General features: G+C 39.4%; 1 protein-coding gene across 2 annotated transcripts in view; it reads right to left on the bottom strand.

Annotated features, from left to right (window-relative positions):
- DGKI (diacylglycerol kinase iota) overlaps positions 1-21,717 on the bottom strand; it is a 466,299-nt gene that overhangs the window by 86,652 nt on the left and 357,930 nt on the right. For both annotated transcript variants that reach the window (XM_060107765.1, XM_060107764.1), the window contains 2 exons: positions 2,403-2,482; positions 98-142 (listed from right to left, as the gene is read on the bottom strand). In XM_060107765.1, the coding sequence (XP_059963748.1) occupies positions 98-142; positions 2,403-2,482 (125 nt within the window). The remainder of the gene's footprint in view (positions 1-97; positions 143-2,402; positions 2,483-21,717) is intronic.

Below are 21,717 nucleotides of genomic sequence, written 5' to 3' on the forward strand. Positions count from 1 at the left end.
CGGAGGATGTGGACTCTAATCCAAATGAGACATTAATTGAAAGATGGACTTCTTTTGGATGGAATGTAAGAAACAAGGAGAGTCAATTATATGTTACCTGGTAATGAACTCTCTGGGAGCCAGAAGAAACTGACTGCAGGTCCTAATAAGAAAATAGAAAAAACAAAAAACAAAAAACCATACACCTTAAGATTAGTTTGAACAAGCTGCCTCAACTCCATCAACTAAACGCCCAATTTTATATTATTAAGCCCATCTGGAAAGCATCTTACTCTCCCCAGTCCCCCAAGGTTAAACAAAGAAGATAATGCCAAAAATAATAAAAGCACACCCAGTTGGACTAAGAGAAGAAAGGCTATTTAGCTATTGAAACTTATAAATCCTAAATAGCGTTTAGAGGTAAGTGATATAATTTCAAGGATAGAGAAGACCAAAAGTAAAAGACAGGCAATTTTGTTGTAATAAATGGGGGCCCTATTTAACTTGCACCTGGACTTTTGGTTTGTGCAGTAAGCTACTTAAGTCCCCTTAGGCACTTAGGAAGAATTTATTTATCTAAGACCAAAAACATACTGTCATGATAATTGTGTTTATACTGATAAGTTGCTTGGCAAACACAGGATTTCACAGACTGAAAAGAAAAAATCACTGTCCACCTCTGCATTATCACGAAGTGCAAATTAACAGGGTTGAAATTAATGAGGCTTTACTGGAAGCTTCTGAGAGCCAGGCTCCCTTTATAAAGTTTTATAACTAAATTGTCACCACTGTCATGTCCTGCAGGCTTCCTTGTTAACGAGCATAGTGATTCTATTTATAGATGTCAGCAATCCTGGCTACCTGGGTACCTGCTTCCCACAGGCTTTATCAACTTACTCTCTGAGCCCAAGTTTAAAACTTTTCCTCTTTATTTGTGCTTGCTCTTTCCTTTTTTTTTTTTTTTTTTTTTAAGAATCCTACTTTTAGTTGTTGAATATCGGTGTGATAAGCAAAACAGTAAGTTAATTTTCAACAAAATCAATTCATCAGTCATATATTTTGCTACTGTGGAATCTTAAATTACCCAAGTGTTTAAAAAAGAAAAAAAGCTTGGTATCAGTTATGAGTCACTTTTTTTATTGCAGGTTCTTTTTGAGGGAAGTTCCACGATAAAAGACCAACATTATTTTGAAAAAATGAGTTACTATATGTTCTAGGATTGATTTGGACCTGAGTCACATATTAAAAGGTTCACAAATTTTAACACATTAAATTTATCTTCAGTAAAAATAGCCAAATGAAGCCACAAGTATAAACTTTGTTGACTTTTCTTCTCTCACCCTTATTAGTATTCACAGTTTGGCAACTATCTCAAAATATTCTACATTCCCAGTTCCATCTCTATCCTTCACAATGCTGAAGAGAAAAATTAGTAATTTTTACATTCCTTTATGCCTCCTACCTGAGTTTATTTCCACCAAGAGAAACAGACTCTAATGTTCAAAGCTAAGTAGCTACAATTTGAAGGGATTTTAAACATTATATATCTTCTTTATTTGTGATATTTACTTATGTATAATGTGTTGTCTGGAAGAGAGTTGCTCATCTTGGGGTATTTATCAAAATCACAAGCAACAGCTTTAAAAATATAAACGTCTAGACCACATCCCAGAAAAGTGATTCTAATGTGCATCTTTCACCAAGAAACAAAGACAAAGAAGTGGCTGTTTATGCTTTTTGCCATTTGTAGAACAAGACACTGAATACTCTCCCTTGAAATTTTGCAAAAACAACCCATGACCACTGCAGTGATGGATCTGGGTTCTCCTGGCTTTGCTGGTGCAGTTCAAGTTCATGGGAATGTCACATATGAGACCTCCTCCTTTCTCTTTCTCTATGGTAAGACCAGATTGAGAAAAAAAAATAATAGATTATTCCTTTGTGTTCTGATACAAATTCTTCTGAAATATAGGTTTTTCTTTCTTGTAGAAGTTACATTTAAAAACAAATCTAGCTGTCTCTGACAGAAGTCTGTACTAGATGCAAAACATTAAGTAATGCCAAATCTGTTTTCCTTTATTATTTATCAGTGCCCTTTGAAATTCTGTATAGTTCAAAAAACACAGGTGAGCTGTCTGGCAAGACAAGGAGTTCCAGGCTATAGTTATGGATCACACTGGAGCAACATGGTGCTGTACTTAACCCAATCAACCTTTCCCACTCCAACCACCCAAGGAGGAAAAACAGCAGTGGGGATGGGGAGGGAGAAGATGCAGTGTATGCTTAAGAGACAAGAAAGACAAGGCCACCCTATTTCCATTTCCTCCCGAAATGCATCATCTTAGAAGTAAATATAGATGGCTGGTAATTACTGACAAAAATGGAAAACTGAGCAGAATAAATTATTGGCTAAAGAAACTCACCTCCTGCAGGCGATCTATGTACATACGGCAAGTCTCCAAATCACAGTCTCCGCGCACAACTAGAATACCCAGAGGGATGGCTAAGGGTGAAGGAAAGAGAAAAGTCTAAAATAACATATTTGATTTTTCTATTTTGGTATAAATGCATTTTTTATGGTTAAAAAAGACCTCTCATAAATATAATTGGGTTTTTTTTTATATTTCACTATCTCCCGGCACCTCTTCTATGAGCTCAGTCTCTTTACTTATGCAGTTTTCATATTCTTTCCTTGCATGATCCATGTTGCCCCTTGCCACCTGGCCAGCCTTCATTTCATTTTGTCTTAGTGGCCCCGATAAGAGGTATAATGTCATGGAAACAGTAGACTGACAGGGCCAGAGGCTGTTCACAGCCAGCTGCTAATTTATGCCTGCATTTGCAAGAGCCAAAGTACCAGAGAGGAATTTAAAAATCATGACTCTGGACACTTACCCCTTTCCCTCTTAAATGCATGGGGCTTAATCTTTATGTCACTTTGCAACAGTTCCCTATTTAAGAGATTCAAGCTACTCAAGGCACTGTTGTTACCTGGTGGCCAACGCCAGAATGAAATAGGCAAGAAACATTAAAAAAAAAAAAAAAAACTTCTAGAAGGTTCATAGCTTAAAAATCCAACTGATTTTAAAGACTGTCGGTGTAAATGTGGTAGCAGCAGGGCTTCAGAAAACAATGAGGAGAAGCTGTTACATGCCTTAAATACCTTTTTTAGGTGGTGGTAAATGTCATACAATGGTTTTAGTGGATAGAAACTCCTACTTCAGATATAACCACGAGATTCCTGAAAGACTGAAAACAGTCTCCTTCCCAAAACTTCAAAAAAGAATATATGTGTACATTTCTCACTTTAAAAATTCAGTTATACTATTAAACCCATGATTTAAAAAATATTTCAAAATCTTGAAGCAACCAACTAGAGATTAACAAGGAGATAACAGGACAGTTGTGTCCACTAAAGATTTTAAAAAATCTTTCATTCATTGAATTTTTAAAGCCTCATCATCAATAAATAGGTCTGAAAATGCAAAGTGCTAGGGCTTTAAAAATGAATTATACAGAGAATAAAATAGATTTAAATGCATGGGAAAATCACCAAGTTGTAGAAAAGACACACATATAAAAAATAATAAATGGAACATAGGCTATGGTAAATGTATGAACTTAATCACTTGAAAACTATAGGAGAGAGGGACTAAGTCTTGCCTGGAGGGTAGATTTTAGGCTCTCTGAAGGATATGGAGCCCCACTGGTCTCTTAGAGAAGCAAGAGTTGTCTAGAGAAAAAGATATAGAGTTTGCTTCTCAACATTACCTCCTAGATTGGTTCCACTAGGGAGATCAATACCACTACCTCATACCTTTAGGTTCCCGAAGCGCTTCAAACATAAGCTGGAAGGCATCCATCATCTTTCAGAACTACGTAAGCCTATGAATCAGTATGGACTCTCTCACCACAGGAATAAGACTTATTTCCTTTTACAACCCCAGTGTCTGGTAGATATTCAATAAAAGTTTGTTTAAAAAAAAAAAAGGTGGGGAGTGGGGAGGAGGAAGACAGGCTTAGGGCCTGTTCAAGTGAGAAAGAGAAAGTGTGTCTTTAAGAGCTAAGTCTACTTTCCAGGATAGACAAAGAAGAAGGGTTTGGAGCAGGAGTAGAGAGTGTGCATTGGGTTGGAGCTTGCCTTTGCCTATTCTTCCAGAAGCTAAGCAAGAGGACAGCAAGCAAAAGGGTGAGGAACCATGTAAGTACCACATGTTTGGGGGAATAATAATCTGGAAAAATATTTTTTCTCCTTTTTTGAATATATACAGAAATATCCAAAAGGTCTTCAGTATGGTAATCATGCATCTTTGAAAGGAATGAAAGGGAAATTCAATAAAGAGATCCCTAACAGTAGTGACTAAAGTAATCATCCTCAGCTAGACTATTAAATAGGTCCAAATAAGGTGACCTACTTAGGTAAGAGAAGAATAAGGATTTCTAATACTTGAGGAATGATGAGGAAAACCTAGAATTTTAGCCTAGAAAGTAAATCAAAGGTTGTGGAAATAGAATACAGCTATAATTATCATGAGAATCCATGTTAGAATCTTTCTCTTAATCTCAAATGTGCAAATGTAGAGAAATAAAATTTCATTAATATTTACCTATTTACTTAAATGAGGAGACACATTATATGGAAATGCAGGAATTTGGTCAACACCTCTGACTATCAATGCTTGAAGTTAGTCTGGCCATAAATCCAATATACTTGGTAGCAGATATTTTAAACTACAATTAGAGATTGGATATTCCAGACCTAAAATAATGAATGTCTAGGAAAAAGTTTTCAAAGATGTGTCATTAATTTCTACTAAGGGTATAAAATCAGCAACTTTGCTTATTCCTCAAGAAGGTGATTAAGAGAAATGGTGTATTTGATTGATATTAGCTATTCAGTTGGGGTAAAAAAAAAATGGCATCCTATACCACAATTTCATAGCATGATTACTGACAACTGTTGTCAAATTTATCCTATGAAGGTACAGAAAGAATTTACAGTCATTTTCTCTTGGATTCAAATCCCAGTGCGGCTTTGGTCTTACAAATTACTCATGTTTGCTGTTTGGTCTTGCAACTTCCTCAATTCCTTTGATCCCTGGATTGAAGGCTATAGTATTTAGAATAGGTATCTTCTAGGATTTTGTGAAGATTAAATACAATACTATATTTAAAAATGAATAACCAGAACATCAATGTTAGTATTCCCTCACTCCCTTTACTAACTTTTGAGCATCTTGAGCTAGAAAATGGATATATCCAATCATCTATCTTTCAATTTATCATACTACAAGGATTAGCTGGTAGTAGTTCCATAAGTTATATCCTGTTTACTTAAAACTAACATCTACTCTTTCTTCGAGGGTAAAGATAACTGTAGTACAAAAATATTGTAATATGACACTTCCATTTGAGACTTTACATGGTGAAGAGAAACCAGAAACTTGTGGAAAATTACCACCTTCCTTTTACACTGCTGACGACCAACTGCCAAACCTCACTGCAGTTTCCTTAATCTTAATTGGGAGCAGTGAGACTACTTATCACCCAAGCATTAGCATTACTATTCCTGATCTTGATGATTCATCTGATTTTAGCCTTAGAGATTTTATTTGACTCAAATAAGCATCAGCCAATACTCAACCTATAGTACATAATGGAACTTTTATTGCAGGGGTCAAACGGAGTTCACAAGTTCTAACTAAGCAATAAAGAACAAGCTGGTTTCTAGATTAAGAAGGCAGATTTAACACATACTTACTTCTCTTGCACCAGAAATGCTACTAAATTACAGCACATGAATTTTAAAAAGACATAAACCAACAAAAAAAGAGGAGAAACAGTGAGGAGAAAATGGTAATGAATAAAGCATATGAAAAAGTGGTAACTGACTCAGAGCCCCTATAGAGTCTAATCCTAGACTATGGGTGGGGATGGATAAGAACTAATTTACACTTCAAAACCCTCGGAAGATGTGCAAACTGGCAACATCAGTTGCAGCTAAAATAAGAAGCACTGGATATTAAATCACTAGATTCCACCACCCACTCTTGGTAGGTGGAGTTACTTCACAAAAAAATGGGGATTAACTGATCATCTACAGAATGCAGAGATCCCCAACTTTCTTCTCTCACTAGACTCTCCAAAAGCTGGCAGCCAGAACCCTACCTTCTTAGAAAGAGATCTGAAGACTCTTTTCTGGGGAATCCTCAGAGTTAAGAGAAAATATTCCATCCATGAAATATAAACATGATTGTATTAAAAGATGAAGAATATGAAAAAGAAAAAGGGAAAGAAGCATCATTCAGAGAACAAACAAGTCCTTGAAATTTGATAGAATAGAGTTTAATAGAAAGGTTAGAAGATGAAGTTGAGGAAATCTCCACAAAAGAAGAGCAAAAATAAAAACAGGCATAAAATAGGAGGGAAAAGGTAAGAACAATAGGACTGGTCCAGTGGTCCAACATTCCAATAACAGGAGTTCTAAAAACCAGAGAAAAATAGAGAGGAGTAATTATCAGAAACAAACAAAAAATCAAGACTATTTCTTAGAACTGAAGAACATCAGTTTCCCACTTGAAATAGCCCAACAAGTACAATAACAAAAGAACAATAGGGAGACATTTTATTTTGAAGTTTAAGAATATTGGGAACAAAGAGAAGAGTCTACAAGTTTCCAAATAGGAAAAACTAGATGGCAAAGAAAGGATCAGGGATTAGACTGTTTTAAACTTCTCAAAGGCAACTAACTGTACAGTCAGAGAACCAATGAAACAATGCATTCAGAATTATAAGACTTTTACAAATAATCCAAACTATCAAACTAGTCCAAGGATTGAATAAAGGACACACCCTCTACTAAAAAGTTACTGCAGAATATGCACCAACAAAAGTTGAGTTTGCAACAAGAATGAGGAATGCAGGGGATATAACAAATGGGGAATCCAACAAAGAAAAGATTTTTTTTAAAAACCCTCTAAGGGGATTGGGCTAGAAGAGTCTAGGGTGACAGATATATTGGGGCACTCTGACTCAATAGGCAGAGATGTATAGAGCTGTCAACATTGAGTCTCATCAACACTGGAGAGTTATTTTTCAACCAAAGGATAGAATGTCTGAGTCTGAACCAGTTTCTTACAATCACCCCCAGATGTGCTCTGCCTTAACCTGTTCTTGAGAGAAAGAGTTAGGTCATGGTGAGGCAGAAAAATTCAAAGAAGTCCATCCCCTCTAACCATAATTCCACTTGATAGCTAGAACCCACCTTAACACCCTGCCAAATGCTTTCTAGAAAGCAGTCATGACCTTGTCCACTAAATCCTCATAGAATGGGCTCATGGGCACTCTCAGGGAAGCCAAAGCCAGACAGTAATCCTGAGACTCTTTTCAGCTCTCTCGAAAGCCTTCAACTAAAAGTGAAAGCATCATCGCTTCCTTGCAGAGGGAGGTTTAGGACTGCTACTTGGTGTTTCAAAGCCACTCTATCTGAATTAGGGATGCATATATTGGTGACAAATATATACCTATGAAGAGAATGGAAAGTACAAAAATCTGTATACTGGGGTTATCTTAGTAGGAGAGGGATAAGGGGAGATACTTGTTCTGTTTCTTAATCTGGGTGGGAGGTACATGAATGTCCATTTTACTACTAATCATCTTATATACATACATATGTGCATATATGTATGTGTGTATATATATATATAGGGGTATAGGTGTGTGTATATATATGTATGAACAACATTTATGAACAGAACATGTATGTGTGTGTTTATGTGTGTATGTATGTGTGTGTGTATATATACACATATATGTGTGTGTATATATGTATAGTATTTCAGAATTGAAAATAAGAAATACAACCTATCTGTGGCAACTGATTTTAATGATAGTGGTGCTAAAGTTCACTGAATATTCTCTGATGTTCTCTGTGAATTAGACAAAAGTATAACTTAGCATCAAATAGGAAAGTGAGGGAAAACAGTAGAGAAGCCATCAAAAGCCCCCAAATGACACCTACTGCTGCGATCCATCTCAAGCAATGGACACGGCATATTGAGCAGTCATAACCCTATGGCTTGTCATGGCATGTGTACTTGTTTGCATGTGTGTTTATATAACAAGCAGCAGGATGATCTCTCTGCCTTATCTGGGCCTCAGAAGTCTCTAGAGAAGCAATGTCCAACAGACCTTTCTGCATGTCCAATGCAGGAGCCACGAGCCACATGTCATATCGAGTACTTGAAATGTGGCCGGCGTGACTGAGCAACTGAGTTTTTATCTTATTTGATTAATTTAAAGTTTAAATAACCATATGTGGTTAGTGAGCATTAGAGTTTTGTTCTCTGTGGAACCAAAAAGCTGAATGTCCTTAGTACCAGATTCAATATATTTCAAAACCATCCATGTTTTAACCTTCCCATGAGTAGCACATACATCCAACAAACAAAACCACTTTTCTCTTTACCCCTACCTAGTTGGATTCAATGTGCTTCCTAATTCCTAGCAGTAGTATTCCTCGGTTGACTGAGGACAAATTTATTTCCTTTATTCTATATCCTACCTTTCTTATCTTAGCTTTCTTAATCACTTCTCTGACCCTCCTATCAAAACATACTCTCAGATCCTTCTTGGTACTTTGGTATAAATGACTAATAATTAATTAAAGGGTTAACCCTCTAAAAAGCACTTGAGTTTCAACATGTTTGAAATTTGGGCTAACATGATTGTAATAGACTAAATGTTTGGGTGTCCCCCAAATTCATATGTTGAAGCCCTAATCCCCAATGTGATGGTATCTGGAGATGGGCCTTCTTCAGGAGCTAATTATGGTTAGATGCGGTCATGAGGGTGGGACCCTCATGATGGGATTAGTGTTCTTATAAGAAGAGACACCATAGAGCACTCTCAAGCTCACTCTCTCTCCCCCTTTGAGGACACAGTATGAACGCAGCAGTCTACAAGGCAGGAAGAGAGCTCTCACCAGAAACCAAATCAGCCAGCACCTTGATCATGGACTTTGCAGACTCCGGAACGGAGAGAAAATAGATCTCTATGGTTTAAGTCACCAGGCCATGGCATTTTATTACAGCAGCCCTAACAGACTAAGAAAATGAAAAGCTTTGACAAATTTAGGTAAAGAAATACAAAAGAAATTGAGGAGTTGACTGGCAATCCTCAGCCCTGAGGATTATACTACCAATTACTTCTTCCCAGCCGAAACATGAGCCCTGCCCTGGTTTCCCTCTCAGGCTTCACCCTGGCATCCATTAACCTCCTTTCCCTATTTCTGTTTGTTTAAATGCCTCATAATCCAGAATGCAATTAAATTAATTGGTTGAGATGAGGGTGGTGTGGGAAGATGCCGAGTTAGCATCTCCTCAAAACTAGGGCGCTTGCCGGCCACTGGTGGGGGATCCTGACACCCAAGGAGATGGGAGGAACCCCCAAGTGAACCAGCACCCCATGCAGCTTGTGGGATTTTGGTTCACGAGCCGGGGGTTGGGCCGAAGTTCCTGCGGTGGGAGCTCTGAGTCTGAACCACTGGACTAACAGAGAACCTCAGACCCCAGGGAATATTCTTCAGAATGAGGTCTCACATAGTTCCTCATCTCAGCACCAAGACCCAGCTCTACCCAACAGCCTACAAACTCCAGTGTTGGAAGCCTCAAGCCAAAGAACCAGTAAGACAGGAACACAATCCCACTCATAAAAAAAAAAAAAGAGAGATGGCAAAAAAATATGTCACAGATGAAGGAGCAAAGTAAAAAGCTATAAGACCAAATAAATGAAGAGGAAATAGGCAATCAACCTGAAAAAGAATTCAGAGTAATGATAGTAAAGATGATCCAGAATCTCTGTAACAGAATGGAGACACGGATTGAGAAAATATAAGAAATGTTTAACAAAGATCTAGAAGAACTAAAGAACAAACAAACAGAGATGAACAACACAATAACTGAAATGAAAAATACACTAGAAGAAATCAATAACAGAATAACTGAGGCAGAAGAACAAATAAGTAATCTGGAAGACAAAATGGTGGAAATAACTGCCGAGGATCAGAATAAAGAAAAAAGAATGAAAAGAATTGAGGACAGTCTCAGAGGCCTCTGGGATAACACTAAATGCAACAACATTTGAATTATAGGGGTCCCAGAAGAAGAAGAGAAAAAGAAAGGGTCTGAGAAAATATTTGAAGAGATTATAGTTGAAAACTTCCTTAACGTGGGAAAGGAAATAGTCACCCAAGTCCAGGAAGCACAGAGAGTCCCATACAGGATAAACCCTAGGAAAAACACACCAAGACACATATTAATCAAACTAACAAAAATTAAATTCAAAGAAAAAATATTAAAAGCAGCAAGGGAAAACAACAAATAACATACAAAGGAATCCCCATCAGGTTATGAGCTGATTTTTCAGCAGAAACTCTGCAGGGCAGAAGGGAGTGGCAGAATATACTTAACGTGATGAAAGAGAAAAACCTACAACCAAGATTACTCTACCCAGCAAGGATCTCATTCAGATTCAACGGAGAAATCAAAAGCTTTTCAGACAAGCAAAAGCTAGGAAATTTAGCACCACCAAACCAGCTTTACAACAAATGCTAAAGAAACTTCTCTAGGCAGGAAACACAAGAGAAGAAAAAGACCCACAAAAACAAACCCAAAACAATTAAGGAAATGGTAACAGGAACATACATATATATGCTGTCTAAAAGGGACCCACTTCAGACCTAGGGACACATACAGACTGAAAGTGAAGGGACGGAAAAAGATATTCCATGCAAATGGAATTCAAAAGAAAGCTGGAGTAGCAATATTCATATCAGATAAAATAGACTTTAAATTTAAAACTATTAAAAGAGATAAGGAGGGGCACTACATAATGATCAAAGGATCAATCCAAGAAGAAACTATAACAATTATAAATGTTTATGCACCCAACATAGGAGCACCTGAATACATAAGGCAAATGCTAACAACCATGAAAGGAGAAATTGACAGTAACACAATAATAGTAGGGGGCTTTAACACCCCACTTACACCAATGGACAGATCATCCAAACAGAAAATAAATAAGGAGACACAAGCTTTAAATGACACAACAGACCAGATAGATTTAATTGATATTTATAGAATATTCCACCTAAAAGTGGCAGAATACACTTTCTTCTCAAGTGCCCATGGAACATTCTCCAGGATAGATCACATCCTTGGTCGCAAATCAAGCCTCAGAAAAGTTAAGAAAACTGAAATCATATCAAGCATCTTTTCTGACTACAACACTATGAGATTGGAAATCAATTACAAGGAAAAAAAACTGTAAAAAACACGAATACAAGGAGGCTAAACAGTGTGCTACTAAGTAACCAAGAAATCACTGAAGAAATCAAAGAAGAAAAAAAAACTACATAGAAACAAATGACAATGAAAACATGATGACCCAAAACCTATGGGACACAGCAAAAGCAGTTCTAAGAGGGAAGTTTACAGCAATTCAATTTCATCTCAAGAAACAAGAAAAATCTCAAATAAACAATCTAACCCTACACTTAAAACAACTACAGAAAGAAGAACAAAGAAAACCCAAAGTCAGTAGAAGGAAAGAAATCATAAAGATCAGAGCAGAAATAAATGAAATAGAAACAAAGAAAACAATAGCAAAGACCAATAAAACTAAAAGCTGTTTCTTTGAGAAGATAAACAAAATTGAAAAACCCTTAGCCAGACTCATCAAGAAAAAAAGGGAGAGGACACAAACCAATAAAATTAGAAATGAAAAAGGAGAAAGGAGAAATCACAACTGACACCGCAGAAATACAAAGGATTATAAGAGACTATTACAAACAGCTATATGCCAATAAAATGGACAACCATGAAGAAATGGACAAATTCTTAGAAAGGTACAATTTTTCAAGACTGAACCAGAAAGAATTAGAAAATATAAACAGACCTATCACAAGTAATGAAATTGAAACTGTAATTAAAAATCTTCCAACAAACAAAAGTCCAGGACCAGATGGCTTCACAGGCAAATTCTATCAAACATTTAGAGAAGAGCTAACACTGATCCTTCTCAAACTCTTCCAAAAAATTGCAGAGGGAAAAACACTCTCAAAAATCCATTCTACAAAGCCACCATCACCCTGCTACCAAAACCAGAAAACGATATCACAAAAAAATAAAATTATAGACCAGTATCACTGATGAACATAGATATAAAAATCCTGAACAAAATAGTAGCAAACAGAATCCAACAACACATTAAAAGGATCATACACCATGATCAAGTGGGATTTGCCCCAGGGATGCAAGGATTCTTCAATATACACAAATCAATCAATGTGATACACAATATTAACAAACTGAAGGATAAAAAGCATACGATCATCTCAATAGATGCAGAAAAAGCTTTTGACAAAATTCAACACCCATTTATGATAAAAACTCCAGAAAATGGGCATAGAGGGAACCTACCTCAACATAATAAAGGCCATATATGACAAACCCACAGCAAGCATCATGCTCAATGGTGAAAAACTGAAAGCATTTCCACTAAGATCAGGAACAAGACAAGGATGTCTACTCTCACCACTCTTATTCAACATAGTTTGGAAGTCCTAGCCACAGAAATAAGAGAAGAAAAAGAAATAAAAGAATACAAATGGGAAAAGAAGTAAAACTGTCACTGTTTGCTGATGACATGATACTATACATAGAAAATCCTAAAGATGCCTTCAGAAAACTACTAGGACTAATCAATGAATTTGGGAAGGTTGCAGGATACAAAATTAATGCACAGAAATCTCTGGCATTCCTATACACCGACAATGAAAAATCAGAAAGAGAAATTAAGGAAATACTACCATTTACCACTGCAACAAAAAGAATAAAATACCTTGGAATAAACCTGCCTAAGGAGGCGAAAGACTTGTACTCAGAAAACTATAAAACACTGATGAAAGAAATCAAAGATGACATAAACAGATGGAGAAATATGCCATGTTCCTGGATTGGAAGAATCAAAATTGTGAAAATGACTATACTACCCAAGGCAATCTACAGATTCAGTGCATTCCCTATCAAACTATCAATGGCATTCTTCACAGAATTAGAACAAAAAATTTCACAAGTTGTATGGAAAAACAAAAGACCCCAAACAGCAGAAGTAATCTTGAGAAAGAAAAATGGAGTTGGAGGAATCAGGCTCCCAGACCGCAAACTATACCAGAAAGCTACAGTAATCAAGACAGTATGGTACTGGCACAAAAACAGAAATATAGATAGATCAATGGTACAGGATAGAAAGCCCAGAGATAAACCCACACACATATGGTGACCTAATTTATGATAAAGCAGGCAAGAACGTACAATGGAGAAAAGACAGCTTCTTCAATAAGTGGTGCTGGGAAAACTGGACAGCTACATGTAAAAGAATGAAATTATAACACTACCTAACACCATACACAAAAATAAACTCCAAATGGATTAAAGACCTAAATGTAAGACCAGACACTATAAAACTCTTACGGGAAAACAAAGGAAAAACACTCTGACATAAACCACAGCAAGATCTTTTTTGACCCACCTCCTAGAGTAACAGAAATAAAAACAAAAATAAATAGGACTTAATTAAATTTAAAAGCTTTTGCACAGCAAAGGAAACCATAAACAAGATAAAGACAACCCTCGGAATGGGAGAAAACATTTGCAAATGAAACAATAGACAAAGGATTAATCTCCAAAATATACAAACATCTCATGAGCTCAATATCAAAAAACAAACAATCCACTTAAAAAATGGGCGGAAGACCTAAATAGACATTTCACCAAGGAAGACATACAGATGGCCAAGAGGCACATGAAAAGATGCTCAGCATCACTAATTATTAGAGAAATGCAAGTCAAATCTACAATGAGGGGCTTCCCTGGTGGCGCAGTGGTTGGGAGTCTGCCTGCCGATGTAGGGGACATGGGTTCGTGCCCCAGTCCGGGAGGATCCCACATGCCGCGGAGCGGCTGGGCCCATGAGCCATGGCCGCTGAGCCTGCACGTCCGGAGCCTGTTGCTCCGCAACGGGAGAGGCCACAACAGTGAGAGGCCCGTGTACCGCAAAACAAACAAATAAACAAAACACTACAATGAGGTATCATCTCACGCTGGTCAGAATGGCCATTATCAAAAAATTTAGAAACAATAAATGCTGGAAAGGGTGTGGTGAAAAGGGAACCCTCTTGCACTGTTGGTGGAAATGTAAATTGATACAACCACTATGGAAAACAGTATGGAGGTTCCTTAAAAAACTACAAATAGAATTACCGTATGACCCATCAATCCCACTACTGGGCATATACCCTGAGAAAACCATAATTCAAAAAGAGACATGTATCACAATGTTCATTGCAGCACTATTTACAATAGCCAGGACATGGAACCAACCTAAATGTCCATCGACAGATGAATGGATAAAGGAGATGTGGCACATATATACAATGGAATATTACTCAGCCATAAAAAGAAACAAAATTGAGTTATTTGTAGTGAGGTGGATGGACCTAGAGTCTGTCATACAGAGTGAAGTAAGTCAGAAAGAGAAAAACAAATACTGTATGCTAACACATATATGTGGAATCTAAAAAACAAAAAATGGTACTGAAAAACCTAGTGGCAGGGCAGGAATAAAGATGTAGACATAGAGTATGGACTTGAGGACTTGGGGTGGAGAGGGGGAAGCTGGGGCAAAGTGAGAGTAGCATCGACATATATACACTACCGAATGTAAAACAGTTAGCTAGTGGGAAGCAGCATATAGCACAGGGAGATCAGCTCGGTGCTCTGTGATGACCTAGAGGGGTGGGATAGAGAGGATGGGAGGGAGGCTCAAGAGGGAGGGGACATGGGGACATGTGTATGCATATGGCTGATTTGCCTTGGTGTACAACTGAAACTAACACAGTATTGTGAAGCAATTATACTCCAATAAAGATCTATTGTAAAAAAGTAATTGGTTGAGAAATCCATTATATATTTCACATTGCATGCTCTGGATTTTATGTCTGAAATAAAATGCCACGGGTCATACTAATTAATTTCGTTTTCTACAGTTGAAGTTAGGACTACTTGAAGTCATTATGCAAATTTATGCCAAATAGTGCATAAATTAACACCATTCGTCTTCAAAAAATCTAAGATCTTCTAGCAACCAATCCACAAGTATACTCTTTCATCTATAAGAAACTTCTGAAGGATATATGCACTAAAAAATATATATATATATATAAATCATGGTTTCTAAAATATATATCTCACCACAAATGATAAGCAGAGTCAGGAAACAGACCAAGCTTAGATATCCTATATATGGAACTGAATTGCCCAAAACATTGAAAACCAAAGTTCTTAAAGGCTATTAAAGAGAAAATGCCTAGAGTTTTAAGAAAACCTGAAAAATGTTTTCCAAAGAGTCAGAGGTATGATGCAAAAGACAACCAAATAGTTTCCTCAAGACAATCAGTTACTTGATTGAAGAAAGACAAAAGATCCTGTGGACCAACTCTGAGATGAACACCCCTCCCCTCTGCCCCCTCCCCAAGATCTCTGAAGCAATTTTATTCTGGTACAACCATAGGAGTGTGAGTGAACTGTGTTGAGGCCAGTGAATTCCAGTGCATGGGAGTCTCAGGTGAACAAAAATGCAAACTTTGTGAGTTCCCAGATGCAAAACTATTTCCTGCTGGACTGAGTGAGTAGCCCTCATCCTGGCATAGCTGTCCTGAGCCTGATGGTTCAGAGAAGCGGCGATGAGAGGAAGAGGGGGTGGCTGAAGCCATTCACTGTCTTCTATTAGTGAATCCTACCCTCCGCCTCTAGAAAAGCCAGCTATGCCCGAACAGACATTTTGCACATATATATTCTGGTAGCATAATCTAAGTCATGTTATATTTAAAGACATACAATCTTGAGTTGTGTTACAAGGGTTTAGGCCTGGGTGGAATAAATCTGGGTGAAGAGGAAAATGATAATAATGATTTTGTGATAACTAGTTTTACCGTGTTTGTTAACCTTTGCCACAATCCGAAGAGGTGGATATGATTATTCCTATTTCTAAAATGAAGGAACTCAGTCTCAGGAAGATTACGTAATATGCCCTGAAATGTCACAGCTACGAAACGGAGCGCCCAGATTTCATCCCAGGCTTCTCTTACTCGAGAACCCGTCTCCTGCACTATTCCTCCTTCTCGTCAAACTTGGGCCACACAGAGGGTGGAGTCTCTCCTTTCAACACTGAGCTCAGAGAGGTGAAGCCAGAAACTGCTGACAGGCTGACCAAGGAGTGAGGGCGGAATTACAAGTCCCGTATCCAGAGCTACACAAGAATTGGGGAAAGGCTGTGATCCTCGGGAAGCAAAGTCAAGGTAAGCAATTTCAGGCTGGGACAAAGGAGCATGGCCCTGGGACTCAGAAACCATGAGTCAAGCCACACACATTTTCATAAACACACTTGGCAGGGGTGGGGTCACTTTTAAAGACCCACCATTCCCTTCCCTTCCCCTTCCAGTAGGCCAGCTTCCAAGGGCCTTACAGACTGTGGATCAAGCTTATCTAAACAGTTGACAAGCTCTAACCCTGTCTGTAATTTGAGTCACAGAATTAAACTGACTATTTCTTACTTCATAAAGAACTACATGCAACTATAAAATGGTGAGCAGGATATTCATCATTATGGGGGTAGTAGATATAGCAAGAGTACATCTGACCTTAATCAGAATTGTTATAGACAATCACATGACTTGTTTTGCTATTAAAATCGCTGCTTTAGAATCTCCCATATTGAGCTGAAGAGCTGATTGACAGTTAACATAAACTAAATGTAAAACCCACGTTCTCACTTGAGGTGGAAAAAGTTCATTATGTCAAATGCGCAAGATATTCAAAACATTCGATATCATTAATCTGGTATTTTTTTGCTAGTATAGGTATTTGCATACCATTCATTTTAACGTTTATTCTTGGTAGATAACTCTATTCAGGAAAATCCCAACGGCAGATGTTTTTGATCATTTTGATTACTCAATGAGCTTACCTTGCCCTTGATTCTTCTGCAATATAGTATGTGAGGTCTCCATGCAAAGATAGATAATCATGGTACCTACCTGTCCGGGTTACTGTGAAGATTAAAGAAGTCAGTGCCTGTAGAACACAATATCTGCAAATCCACCCTATATTCACTTCTATAAGCCTTATGAAATTCATGGATTTTCCCTAATTCTATATCAACATGTACTGGCCATTCATAAAGCCTCAAGCCATTTTCAGCAGACCAAATGTGGTGACTTTTATAGCAGATAATGTGTTCTACCAAAGCTTCTAAAGGCCAGAGCCTAAACCAAAGCACGTAAATAAAAGAACCAACCAAACCTGCAAGGAATCACAGCTGGCTGCTTTATGACACAAGCAAAGACCCTCAGAGCCAAAGCAAGAAAGAGCCACCTTTGCTATGAAATCCACATGAAACTGTTAATGGAATCTATAAAAAGGGAGAAAACTCACAGCAGCTAATTCATTCCCTGCAAGATACTGTGATGCATTCAACAAGGTATCACTGTGGAAAGAAAGGGCTGAAAGCTCAGCATTGAAAAAGAAAGAAAGGATTTAATTATCTGACACATGAGCAATTATAGTGCAATTCCTGTTCAAACAGAATTGCAACTAAATGGGGCTATTTACCTATTCAAATCACAAACAAAACTATCTTCAATAGGGTCATTAAAAGAAGGTGTGAGACCTTAGGGAAAAACTCCTCAGAAACTGCAAGGATTTACAAAGGTTGGATATTAGGCTCTAAATATATACATAAAAATTTTAGAATTGCAAAGTTTCTGTTAAGGCTAAATAAAAAGGTTGTCACTTTCTGAAAAGAACGATAAATGTAACAACAGGGCTAAAAATTCATAAAATAGAAATGAATTTTGAACAGTAAGGGAAACCATCAAAAATACAGATAATCTTAGAATGAATGTATTTTATGTTAACACTCTTCAGAGATACATTCTTAAAAACCTGACATTCCCTTAAGCATTAATTTTAGGTTTACTGACATAATCAAGACAGTATGTCAAATATTCGCTATCTTTCTATCAATTCATATGCAGTCTTAAGAAACAAATAGTCTGAAAAAGAAACTGTTCCGGCCCCGGAGGAAGATGGCGGAAGAGTAAGACGCGGAGATCACCTTCCTCCCCACAGATACATCAGAAATTCATCTACACGTGGAACAACTCCTACAGAACACCTACTGAACGCTGACAGAAGACCTCAGACCCCCTAAAAGGCAAGAAACTCCCCACATACCTGGGTAGGGCAAAAGAAAAAAAAGAATAAACAGAGACAATAGGATAGGGACGGGACCTGCACCAGTGGGAGGGAGCCGTGAAGGAGGGAAGGTTTCTACACACTACAAGCCCCTTCGCGGGCGGAGACTGCAGGTGGCGGAGGGGGAAAGCTTCGGAGTAGCGGAGGAGAGCACAGCAACAGGGGTGTGGAGGGCAAAGCGGAGAGATTCCGGCACAGAGGATCGGTGCCTTCAGGCACACACCAGCCCGAGAGGCTTGTCTGCTCGGCCGCCGTGGCGGGCGGGGCTGGGAGCTGAGGCTTGGGTATCGGCTTTCAGTCGGAGCGCAGGGAGAGGACTGGGGCTGGCGGCAGGAAGAGAGCCTGAAGGGGTTAGTGCACCACGGCTAGCCCGGAGGGAGTCTGGGGAAAGGGTCTGGAGTTGCTGAAGAGGCAAGAGTCTTTTTTCACTTTCACTTTCGTTTCCTGGTGTGCGAGGAGAGGGCATTAAAAGGGCTGCTTTAGGGAAGCGCCGGAGACAGGCGCGAGCCGCGGGTAAGGCGTGGACCTCGGAGACGGGCGTGGGCCGCCGCCGCCGCCGCCCACCGCCCGCCGCCGCCCACCGCCCGCCGCCGCCCGCCGCCACCGCCGCCGCCGCGGCCCGCCACCGCCGCCGCCTGCCGCCGCCCGCCGCCGCCGCAGCCGCGGGGCCTGTGTGCGAGCGCGGGTCACTGTCCGCCCCGCCTTCCGGGGGACCTGTGCACCCTGCCACTGCCGGGGTCCCGAGACCCGGGGACGGCTCTCCCGGGAAAGCGCACGGAGCGCCACGGGCTGCTGCAACGTCACGCTGGCCTCTGCCGCCGCAGGCCCGCCCCAAACTGCGCGCCCCTCCCTCCCCTCTGCATGAGTGAGCCAGAGCCCCCGAATCAGCGGCTCCTTTAAACCCGTCCTGTCTGAGCGAAGAACGGACGCCCTCCGGCGACCTACGCACAGAGGCGGGGCCAGGTCCAGGGCTGAGACCCGGGAGCTGTGAGAGCAGAGTCAGGGAAATCTCTCTGTGCAGCCTCGGAGGCAGCGGATTAAAGCTCCACGGTCCATTTGATGTGCCCTGCGTCTGTGGAGTGCATGAGTGGACAGCGAATCATCCCAAATTGAGGAAGTGGACTTTGAGGACAAGATTTAAGACTTTCCCCCCTTTTCCTCTTTTTACAATGAATTATTCCAAAGTAAGGAGGTGGACTTAGAGAGCAAGATTTCAGACTTCTTGCCCTTTTCCTCTTTTTACAACGAATTATCCCAAATTGAGGAGGTGGGCTTGGAGAGCAAGATTTTTGATTTTTCCCCCTGCTCTCTTTTTGTGAATGTGTATGTGTAATCTTCTGTGTAAGATTGTCTCTGTATAGCTTTGCTTCCACCATATGTCCCAGGGTTCTATCGGTCCGTTTTTTTTTTTTTCTTTTCAATAATTACTTTCTAATTTTAATAACGCTACTATATTTCATACTTTATTCTATTTTACTTTACCTGCTCTTTCTTTTTTTCCTACCTTCCCTTCCTCCCTCCCTCCCTCCGCTCTTCCTTTCCTTCTTTTTCTTTCCTCCCTCCCTCCCACCCTTCTTCTTTCCACTTTCTTTTTCTTTCCTTCCTCCCTCCCTCCCTCCTGTCTTTCTTTCTTTCTTTCCTTCCTCCCTCCCTCCCTCCCTTCTTCCATTCACTCTTCCTTTTGCTTTCATTGCTCCCTCCCTCCCTCCTTTCTTTCCTTCTTTCTTTCCATCCTTCCTCACTCCCACCCTCCTTTCTTTCTTTCTTCCTTCCTTCCTTCCTTTCTTCCCTTCTTCCTTTCTTTCCCTCTCTCTTTCTTTCTTCTACTAATTCTTTCTTTCTGCTTTTTCTCCCTGTTATTCTGAGCTGGGTGGATGAAAGGCTCTTGGTGCTGCAGCCAGGAGCCAGTGCTGTGCCTCTGAAGTGGGAGAGCCAACTTCAGGACACGGGTCCACAAGAGACCTCCCAGCTCCACATAATATCAAGCAGCGAAAATCTCCCAGAGATCTCCATCCCAACACCAGCACCCAGCTTCAGTCAACGACCAGCAAGCTACAGTGCTGGTCACCCTATGCCAAGCAACTAGCAAGGCAGGAACACAACCCCACCCATTAGCAGAGAAGCTACCTAAAAACATAATAAGGCCATAGGCACCCCAAAACACACCACCAGACGTGGACCTGTCCACCAGAAAGACAAGATCGAGCCTCAACCACCAGAACACAGGCATTAGTCCCCCCCACCAGGAAGCCTATACAACCTATTGAAACAACCTTAGCCACTGGGGTCAGACACGAAAAACAACGGGAACTACGAATCTGCAGCCTGCAAAAAGGAGATCCCAAACACAGTAACATAAGCAAAATGAGAAGACAGAAAAACACACAGCAGGTGAAGGAGCAAGATAAAAACCTACCAGACCTAACAAATGAAGAGGTAATAGGCAGTCTACCTGAAAAAGAATTCAGAATAATGATGGTAAAGATGATCCAAAATCTTGGAAATAGAATAGACAAAATGCAAGAAACAGTTAACAAGGACCTAGAAGAACTAAAGATGAATCAAGCATCGATTAAAAACACAATACATGAAATAAAAAATACTCTAGATGGGATCAATAGCAGAATAACTGAGGCAGAAGAACGGATAAGTGAGGTGGAAGATAAAATAGTGGAAATAACTGATGCAGAGCAAAATAAAGAAAAAGGAATGAAAAGAACAGAGGACAGTCTCAGAGACCTCTGGGACAACATTAAACGCACCAACATTCGAATTATAGGGGTTCCAGAAGAAGAAGAGAAAAAGAAAGGGACTGAGAAAATATTTGAAGAGATTATAGTTGAAAACTTCCCCAATATGGGAAAGGAAATAGTTAATCAAGTCCAGGAGGCACAGAGAGTCCCATACAGAATAAATCCAAGGAGAAATACACCAAGACACATATTAATCAAACTGTCAAAAATTAAACACAAAGAAATCATATTAAAAGCAGCAAGGGAAAAACAACAAATAACACACAAGGGAATCCCCATCAGGTTAACAGCTGATCTCTCAGCAGAAACTCTACAAGCCAGAAGGGAGTGGCAGGACATAATTAAAGTGATGAAGGAGAGAAACCTGCAGCCAAGATTACTCTACCCAGCAAGGATCTCATTCAGATTTGATGGAGAAATTAAAACCTTTACAGACAAGCAAAAGCTGAGAGAGTTCAGCACCACCAAACCAGCTTTACAACAAATGCTAAAGGAACTTCTCTAGGCAAGAAACACAACAGAAGGAATATACCTACAATAATGAACCCAAAGCAATTAAGGAAATGGGAATAGGAACATACATATCAATAATTACCTTAAATGTAAAT

This window comes from Mesoplodon densirostris, chromosome 9 (genome assembly GCF_025265405.1).
Source record: "Mesoplodon densirostris isolate mMesDen1 chromosome 9, mMesDen1 primary haplotype, whole genome shotgun sequence".
Lineage (NCBI taxonomy): Eukaryota > Metazoa > Chordata > Mammalia > Artiodactyla > Ziphiidae > Mesoplodon > Mesoplodon densirostris.